The sequence below is a fragment of the Lasioglossum baleicum genome, chromosome 5 (assembly GCF_051020765.1).
Source record: "Lasioglossum baleicum chromosome 5, iyLasBale1, whole genome shotgun sequence".
NCBI classification, from domain to species: Eukaryota; Metazoa; Arthropoda; class Insecta; order Hymenoptera; family Halictidae; genus Lasioglossum; species Lasioglossum baleicum.
In genome coordinates, this window is record NC_134933.1 from 11,681,370 (window position 1) to 11,690,646 (window position 9,277).

Below are 9,277 nucleotides of genomic sequence, written 5' to 3' on the forward strand. Positions count from 1 at the left end.
CTATTTATAAGAAATAGTATTAGAAAGAAAGACGCATACGTATCCGAATGGAAAATGTTATTCCAAGCTCAGATTTCAACGAATTTAGTGATTCTGTTGAGTGTTCTTGAGGTGGCGCTGTAAGCAATACAAATTACGAGGTGTACTATGAATTCTTCAATTGATGAAGTGCTTTTGCTTTGTACATCTCAGAGAATCACTATATTTGTTGCGTAGTAACGATACAGTGAGGTTGTAAATCTGATTGAACTATAAATGGAAGCTCCTTTTGTGCCCTTTTATCTCAGGATCGCCTGAACCACTTGAAAAATTATCGAAATTGATCTAAAAAGGTCCTTTTTTCTATACTGGTGTTATTATTGGCACTCTCTGATGGTTGTTGATCCTCAAAATTGTTATCACGATCATACTAGATTGATTACCACACTATACCGTTACCTCAAAGTATATATAAATGTTTGAATCTTGGCATTGAAAGAATTAATTGCGAAAATCGAACGATACTCATAATTACTCACGAACAACTGTTATTATATTTTATTAGCGTCTCGTCTCGGCTAAATTTCATTTATTGATATTTTCAATTGCGTTTGTTGAAGTTGATTGCTGGCAGCATATTTGATATTTACGGAATAATATGCGAGGGTAATAAGTGTTTGTAGTTACCGTATTTAATCAAACACCGGCGTTTTTTAATTGAGGCTTTCGCTTAAGGGTTTCGATATACCTGTATACAATGTATGTAGGTGTACAAAAAGAGATAAATAGTAATTACATATAAATATATTATATTACATATATAATTATTATATAATAAAATACAGATTGGCGTTCGTACGAATGCTGCGAACGAAGTGTCGGTACACTTTGTTCGCAGCATGATCGATCAACAACTAATATTATTAAATTGAAAAAAAGAAATAAGGAAAAATGTACTGCAATTTGGAACTGTAACTTGAAGGTTCAGTTGAAGGGCACAAGCAGAATGCACAATCCCAAACTATTCCGTTGTTGAGTAACAGTGTTATAATAAACATTATATTCTATTGGAAGGTAACGAAGTTGTTTATTTATCTCACAAGTACCATAGAAACTCGTATCTAAATGGTCCACGACAGAGCTAACTGTTCAATAGTAATCGTTTTTGTGTTTCTCGATCCATAGAATTTTCGTCACTTAATCAAATCATTGATTTACAATGTGAGGCATTAGGTACAGGAGTGTGAAAATTAATCTTGACGTACAGCTAAAAATTGTATCGCCTTTTGGCCCCAACGTGTTTTTGGTCCCGGTTTTGCCCGTCCATTTTTCTTTATGCCTATCCACCATCCGTGATTAGCATATTTTCGCGAACGAAATGCGTCGTATGAACCAACGTTCCATTGTTCCCATTCTGTGTTGTCCTTGTTTACGTTCGGCTATAAAACATGCATAAAATACGCAGTCAATCATTTGTGCCCATCATCATGACAGTAAAAAGAAATGAGTTTATCAGTTATTTCGCATCACATTATTCTAAACTAAATTAATTCACTGTAATGTTTACGATATTGTTAAAAATGGGCAAATTTACATATGTAATCTTCCTATACCGAAATTTTTTATTAGTTCAGATTGATTTGTTTTTTTTTTTTATACTTAAAACGCATGATCTCACCTCTCCGTACAGACGACCCTTTTTGTTGAAAGCCAGGTAAAAACTAGTTTCGATGCTCTGCATTCGAATTATACCAAACGCAACTGGTATAACGTGAAATAAGGCTAAAAATTAAAAGTATATTATTTAATGTCTTCGTAAATGATGAATAATCATAATTACCATGTGGTTCACTGGTACCGCTTAAACCCAAAACGCGGCCCGAATTTGATACAGCAAGATGGTAACCGGTCCGACAGAAGAATTTGATTACCAGACAATTGTAGACTGGATTTTCCGTGAGTTTCTTCGGATCCCATATTACGCAAGGTGGGGGTTTCACTGATCCAGTTGTCACAAAATGCGGTTTACTGAAAGAATGGACATTTCAAAGTGTTCATTTGAACCATATAGCGTTGCACAAAATATGTTCGCTAAATTATAGTTGCTGGAAGGTTGACCTCATAAGCTGAAGCTTCGCCGTATAAAACTGGGTTTATACCCCCTTAACTTTTACTGTGCTGTATCTTTTTCGCTCCAGTGACAATGTGTGTCGTGCAGTTTATTAGTTGCTTTTCTTACACGGTAGTCTTATACGATATAATAATTTTAACCCTTAATAGATAAACTTAATGAGAACAGACACACGAAGATGGCGTGCTATTTATAACATATCATTGCGTTTGGAAAAATGGGCCGATCGACTTTTCAGGTCAGTGAGCTTCGTGAATGAAGCGTGCCCGTTGCAGTGTTGATGTTTTCCAACCCTGTTAAATTTAAACGTACGCTCGAGGGGAAGAATGGCAATGCCGATAGACTCCAAGAAGCGGAACGTCAACTGATAATAATCAAGCTAATGGCACCGATAACGAGACACGAATACATTCATATTCCTTGCATGTTTGCAGTGGTGTCTCAGTGTTGTACACCTTGAATAAGGAAAGTATTAATCCATGCAGTCCACTCTGGCAAATGACAAATTGTTTCCTTATTTTTCTATATAAGATAAAAATGGTAATAATGTATGTAACGTTACATGTTACACATCTCGTTTCATTTCGTCGAGAATGTAAATAAATTAGGTGCAGTACACTTAACACCGAGTATATTCATTCGCTTTTTTATGCATTCACGAAGAAATTAACTGGGTGAAATATAAAAAAATCTAAGAATATCGTTATGTCGTTTTCAACGTAAAAAGACTATTAAGGGGTGAAATGAATTTTGATTTAACTGCTTTTTCTCACAATCGACGCGAAATATTTTTATTTTGCACAGAGATCCGCAGTCTAATAATAATATGTGACACGAATTTTAACAGTGGATTGCTCACAGAAATTAAAAATAAGCTGTACAAGCGAGCCAGTTTCAAATTTGGAACATTGAATCTATTAAAATGGATCCGCTTCGATATAGTAACATTTAGAAATAATTTTAATATTGGATTGCTCACAGAATAAAAAATAAGCAACACAACTGATCCAGTTTCAAATTTGGAAAATTGAGTCTGTTAAAGTTGGAGACCCTTCGAACAAATGGCATGAACGTTTGATGGAGCAAAAATTCGCGAGATGTTTAAAATTCAACATTAGTAGGATTACGTCTTGACATTGCGCAAATACGCCTCCGTTAATTACACGCGGCACGATCTATTTGTTAGAACTCGAGCACGTTCATAAACGTCGATCCCAATTTCGCGGGACATGTCGTGCGTGCGCTATAATGCAATTCGAGCGGAATTGCAGTTCTGTCGGTTGCCACGGTTCTCGAATGTCGGTAATGATATAACACGAACGGTACCTACTACACCTAGTGACCCTGCAACAATACAACGCTGAAAGTTAATCGAGTCAAGTGACCAATCTGTTCAGATCGTACCGAGTATTGGAGGGTAACTATGCGTTCATCGTCAATGTCGTGATCGAGGGACGTATTTGCTAGATTGGATATTTATTGCTGCACCTTCAACCATATATAGCGATACCTACTGATGAATATTTGTCATTCTTTTTCCTACAGGAATCAATTTACTTTCTCGTACGACTCGTCCTAATCGTTCCAGATCGAAAGAGCCGCGGAAGTTGATAACAAATTTAAAACTGTTAAGTTAGCAGCGCACGGGATGTAGAGTTAATCGATTCATGTGATTAATGAACGCCTGCTGTAGTGTACACGTTACAGGGAAATTACGTCCGCGGACTTAGCGGCACATTGTGCTTGCGGGAAACTTACTGTAAAATATGCATTGCCTTTTCATCAATGTCAGCGGGTCGTGCATCATTGAGAATATTAATGCCGATAGTGGAACTATCATTTGATTGACATCAAACAAAGTCGTAATACGTTCGCACATAGTTTTCTGCAAATTACTATTTTTTGTTTAAATTACTTGTAATTGTATACACTCGAAAATTAATAGAAATAATCTTTTACGAATTACCGGTTCGCTAAGGATTTTATGCATTTATAGCAAATATGTGCTTAATAATATTATTTAACTTTTATCTCGACAAAAATTTAAATGCATAATATGAATTCCTATTTGACTTCTATATTTATAAATTGAACTGCAAAAACATCAATTAATATTAAGTACTGATTGATTATAAAATAAGTGATAAAGATTCATGAATGTTGTTAGGAATATTATCTTGGATTTTTTATGAACTATTTTGATCATATGAACTATTCATTCTATCAACGTAGGTAGTCGTAATTACAATTGAATTTTAATTGGTCAATCAACGATAGAATGTTGGAACTATCAGTTGAAACTTCTTAAGCTGTATCCGGGCGTGTGATCAATACTTAAACAAGATTACAAAGATTGAGCTTTGTCGATAGTTCGTAATTACTGGCAAATACCCATTCTCATCGAACTTCACTGTAGTCGTGTGGCGTCTCGTCTCCCGTTTCCCTCTGCGATCACCATTGATCTCCTTTTCGTTCTTCGTCCCTTTCTCCTCGCCGATCGATAGATCCGAATCGTAGCTGTCGTCACTGCAACTGTCATCGATGTCGCTGCATTCTTCGTCGCATGTTGGCGCTTCCAAGTTTTCGTGAATCCAGCGGAGACTCATTCTAGCTACAATTAGTGTTTCAAACATTATTCAAAATTCTCGTATTTGTTGAAATTGAAAGTTATAGTTTGTTCAATCATTCGTACAGTTCATTACACGTTCGATCTTTAATCTGTTGTGATATATTAATTAAAATAACATAGACTGCAACATTTCCGCAATAAATGTTCACTATAAAAGTTCATTTCTATTAAACGTATTTTTATCACAGTGTCGTGGAAGCGTTTCTTTTTGTCAGGTTACCAGCAGAAGAAGCACAAGGGACTAACGGTGGTTTCGGTCTGTTAATGTTCAATTACATGATCGAGGAAACAATGACACAGCCACAAGCGCCAATCCATGTAACATTAATACGGGAGTTCAGATTTTAATTATAGGACAACGTCCCATAAATATTATCGGAGGTCTATTTACATATTCGATACCCGATTAATATAGATCAAAGGAGGTCTATTTAATTTTCGATCTAATGTTAGGTTACTAGATAGCGGATTTTGTGTATTTATGACAAAAATGAATAGGTGAAATTTAAAACAGTAAAAACATTTCATTTGATTTGAATCAGAAACAATATCCAGTCTCTTTCGAAGCGTATAGTATTACCAATTCCGACACAGTTAACCAGATTTCCAATTTACTTTCCAATTTACTGTGGAAAGTCCGTCTTTGTTCTTTTCTAATAGCAATTAAACTCAGGTACTCAACGTTTTATTACATAATATCACACGAAATATATGTATATTCCCAAGATAAATGATATTTCTGCGTTGAAGCTTCTAAGTAAATAATACTTTCGCTATGAATTTTAATTTAGCGTTAATTAAAACGCCGGATTACGCTCACTCGCAATACTAAATCAAAGTAGAGTTTCTACTGCACTGTTGATTTCGAAACCTGCTGTATTTCATCATAGCGATGCCATGGAGAACAATTAAGATCATTTTTAAAATTGCTGTGTTGCATTTATGTCTTCTGAAAATTTTCAAAAAATGCCGGAATATATCCTTTGACAAGATTTAGTCAAATTTTGATATATTTCAGATCTACAAAGGCTATTACCACTGAAAATAATATTTTATTTCCTTTCCCCATCTTAAAAATCGTCTCGAAAAATTGCAAATTGCATAAACCTCTGTAGTCTACTTATTAGTGTCAAGAAACGTCATTTAAGGGGGTGTTCGCGTTCCCAACGATACAAAAATCAATTTTATTTCATTCTCTTCAAGTGTAAGTGTTCTCAGCGAGGAGTAAAATGGAATCTGTGAAATTACCTAATATCGGTCAAATGTTTACCGTTTCCGAGAGCGCAGCTTGAAAAAACAAAATGAGTCTGACGTTGAGAGGAAAAATGCTGGTCACCGTCGTTAACCCCGGGGAATGGAAAATACGATTCTCTATACTTGCAACAATCACTAAAAAACAGTGCAACTACTCCTTGTGCATTATTATTGCTATTAGACAGCGGATCTTTATGCATTTACGGCTTTTGAGAATTTTCAAAAAATGCCGGAATATATCCTTCGACAGAATTTAGTCAAATTTTGATAGTATTGCTGATCTACAAAGGCTACTACCACTGAAAATAATATTTTATTTGGTTCCCCCTTCTCTCTCTGAAAAATATAATAAACTTCCGCACTCTACTTATTAGTGTCATGAAACGTCATTTAAGGCGGTTCCCAACGATCCAAAAATCAATTTTATTTCATTCTCTTCAAGTGTTAGTGTTCTCAGCGAGGAGTAAAATGGAATCTGTGAAATTACCTAATATTGGTCAAATGTTTACCGTTCCCGAGAGCGCAGCTTGGAGAACGAAATGAGTCGGACGTTGAGAATGGAAAGCACGATTCTCTATATTTGCAACACTCACTGAAAAATAAGTGGAACTATAAGATCCACGAGGAAACGAACGAGCGGAGCAAGTGCCTCTGTGAAGTTCCGGACACGGTTTTCCGACTGACAGTGTCGGGCCGGTCAGAACGCCGGCAAAAAAACACGGTAGCCGAACGACAGTCCTGGTTTTGCAACACTTCCTAGCACGTCTATTGAACAGGTCGAGTTCCGTTTCACGAGGTCCACGAGCACATTGTTCGCCGCAACGATTCACTACCGTCGATGGATGTGCAGACGCACCTCTACCCACCTAGGTGCTCCACGTTTATCACACGACTGAGCCGGCTCCGCCGAGAGAGCTTCGTTGGATAATACTGGATATGACGCCGGTCTATTGGTAGACGGCGTAGTCAGCAGTGGTCAGCAATCCGAGGTAGACTAAATTAAAAATGGGACACGCGGCGAAACCTGAAGAACAAGAAAGAAAGATCTTTTGTTACCGGCGCGCTCACGTTCGCGCTCGCGCGAATTTTCTGTAACTCCACCTATCAACGACAATCGCCGAGAGAGAATGTTGACGTTTCGCGGTTCGTTAGTTCCTCTCTGTTCGCTTTTCCGGGTGTCTGCTCGCATTTGACAGAACCGGAGATCTTTTTGTTTTTGATCGACTGATGAACTCTCCGCGCGGAACGTCACTCTCGCAGGCACGTTGTAATTGGGATTACAGGGACGAGCGAAATTGAACCGGTGCACAGTGGGGATGCGAAATCCTGGCAGAAACTCGTACGAGAATGTACGAGAATTCAAAAATTCTAGTTAAGTAAATTATAGTTAAGAATACGCTCTTGTAGAATCGCTAAAAAATAATGATGTTGAAAGGCTAAGTTCAGAGTTGTTTCAGTTCGAAATTGGTCACTGCTATTGAGTTTAGTTGTGGAGTGAAAAATAGAGATGTTCTAAAAAGTATATTTTATATTTCTAAAAAGAAAATTTTTTTCAAAAATTGATGAAGAAAATAATGCTGGGCGAGGTTAATAAATATGTGAAAGTAATATAGAATTCATGCTTACGTCTACATGTATGGATGCACCTAGTTAACACGACCCTTACCAAGTCTAGTATGCTTGGAGACTCGTTAACCGCTATGGGACACGTCGTGGTTCCTTGACAAGCAACAACTGTTGTGGTTAGCACACTCGCATCGTCTCGAACAACCACTACTTTTCACTGTGAAACTTCTAACTGGATTATGGATCACCAGAGATCAGACCGCATCGTTTGGAGTGATTAAAAGGACTGTAGAGAGCAAACGTATTTTTCCCCTCAAATGGAAAATATAGTAGATGGAAAGTTTTGTAATTCGCTGGACATTTGCCCGTTTCGAGGAAACAGAAAGTTACAATAAAAGTACACCTTCCTGACGCAATCGGAATATTTCCCATTCCTGCAAACCAGTTGCTTTGAACGCAATGGCGACATTGATATAACGTTCAGTCAGGGAAAACAGGAAGTCGATTGAAGATTTGAAATTCAAAGAATGTACAGCGTTGTATTATATGCTGTCAATGTATAGAATTTTCAATGCAAATTTGAGTACGAACTATTTCCAGGAAATTGAGTTAATCCTTAAGTGAATAATTTCTATTTTTATGTTAATAATTATTTAATGTGGAACTATTACTAATATAACCGTTTGTATAGATATATGTAGATGAAATTGTACTATTAGTTTGGCGTGTCATTTTACCAAATTAGTTTGGCGTGTCATTTGACTATCGATTCGAAGATAATTTCTATTGTATACAGTGCTTTCACTTAGAAACGGCGCGTCGTTAACAAGCGGTTTAAGGGGTGCACTAATTAAAGGTTAAATATGCTCGTGAGCAACGCATTTCTCGAGGGTGGAGATGTTCCGGCGTTCTATCGAAAAAATAAGTTTGTTTCTCGCCGCTCGATTACGCTACAATGTGAAGCATAGCGAAGCAGGTGCTCGCCTATTAATAGAGAGTACTCAAATTAACGATGCCAATAAACCGATTCGACAGATCGTTGTATTATTTCGTGGAGATTTTTGGGAATCGTTGCTATCTTCCACTAAAATCGAAATTTTCCTATCAACTTCTTTACGAGAAAAACAAAGAATTTTTAACCATGAATTTTTAAAGAGAATTCAATGTACAATATGTTAATAAATTGTACATTTTAATATTTAAAGAACGTTTTTAGTAATTGCCTGTCTATTTAACAAATTAATCATTTACGGTTGAAAACGACCTAAACCGAGTAGAAGCGCTACGCTCTAGTTCAGGGTTCGTGTTCGTATTGTGCTTAACGGAGTGAGGACAGGCATACGTATGTAACGGTGTCGTGCGAATATGGAAAGAGATCTTTTTACTTACTGCACAACGGGAAAAATGTTCGAATACAGATGGGTGCTTCAAGTATAACGCATTTTTTTAACGATGAGAATAACGTTCATTATTGTGGATCAATTTAAAATTTTGAATCTATTCCAATCTGCATTAGAATTTTGAACCGAAAGCAGTATACAGTTATAAACAATTTTGAAAAAGTTACTCGTTTTTAAAAGATGTACTTTCTACACTCACTGTAAATGTATTAATCTGATACCTGTTGTGTACTCTGCTATTATTATTATTCACTGGCTCCGACTATGTTAAATTTTCTTGATCATCATCATCATTTACTCTTGATAATATGATTTAAA

The 9,277-nt window shown here is 36.5% G+C and overlaps 1 protein-coding gene across 5 annotated transcripts; it reads right to left on the reverse strand.

Moving 5' to 3' along the window:
* Positions 1 to 829: 829 nt before the first annotated feature.
* On the reverse strand, positions 830 to 7,997 carry LOC143208930 (fibroblast growth factor 1). 5 transcript variants are annotated; one of them, XM_076423917.1, is made up of 6 exons: positions 7,620 to 7,997; positions 6,850 to 7,017; positions 4,502 to 4,721; positions 1,820 to 2,007; positions 1,658 to 1,761; positions 830 to 1,418 (listed from the first exon to the last, which is right to left on the reverse strand). In XM_076423917.1, the coding sequence occupies exons 3-6, from the start codon at positions 4,714 to 4,716 to the stop codon at positions 1,230 to 1,232; spliced, it is 696 nt and encodes a 231-aa protein (XP_076280032.1). In that variant the 5' UTR covers positions 4,717 to 4,721; positions 6,850 to 7,017; positions 7,620 to 7,997; the 3' UTR covers positions 830 to 1,229. The 5 variants fall into 5 exon arrangements, with proteins under 5 accessions (XP_076280032.1, XP_076280029.1, XP_076280031.1 ...); XM_076423914.1 differs by having other exon boundaries at positions 6,503 to 7,017; XM_076423916.1 differs by having other exon boundaries at positions 831 to 1,418; positions 6,860 to 7,017; positions 7,620 to 7,996.
* Positions 7,998 to 9,277: the final 1,280 nt, after the last annotated feature.

Coding starts and splice junctions, on each gene's coding strand:
- LOC143208930 (XM_076423917.1), bottom strand. CDS start 4,716: ATGAGTCTCCGCTGGATTCACGAAAACTTGGAAGCGCCAACATGCGAC. Junction 2,008..4,501: donor GTGAAGTTCGATGAGAATGG/GTATTTGCCAGT, acceptor CCATTCTTTCAG/TAAACCGCATTTTGTGACAA. Junction 1,762..1,819: donor CGGTACCAGTGAACCACATG/GTAATTATGATT, acceptor TTTAATTTTTAG/CCTTATTTCACGTTATACCA.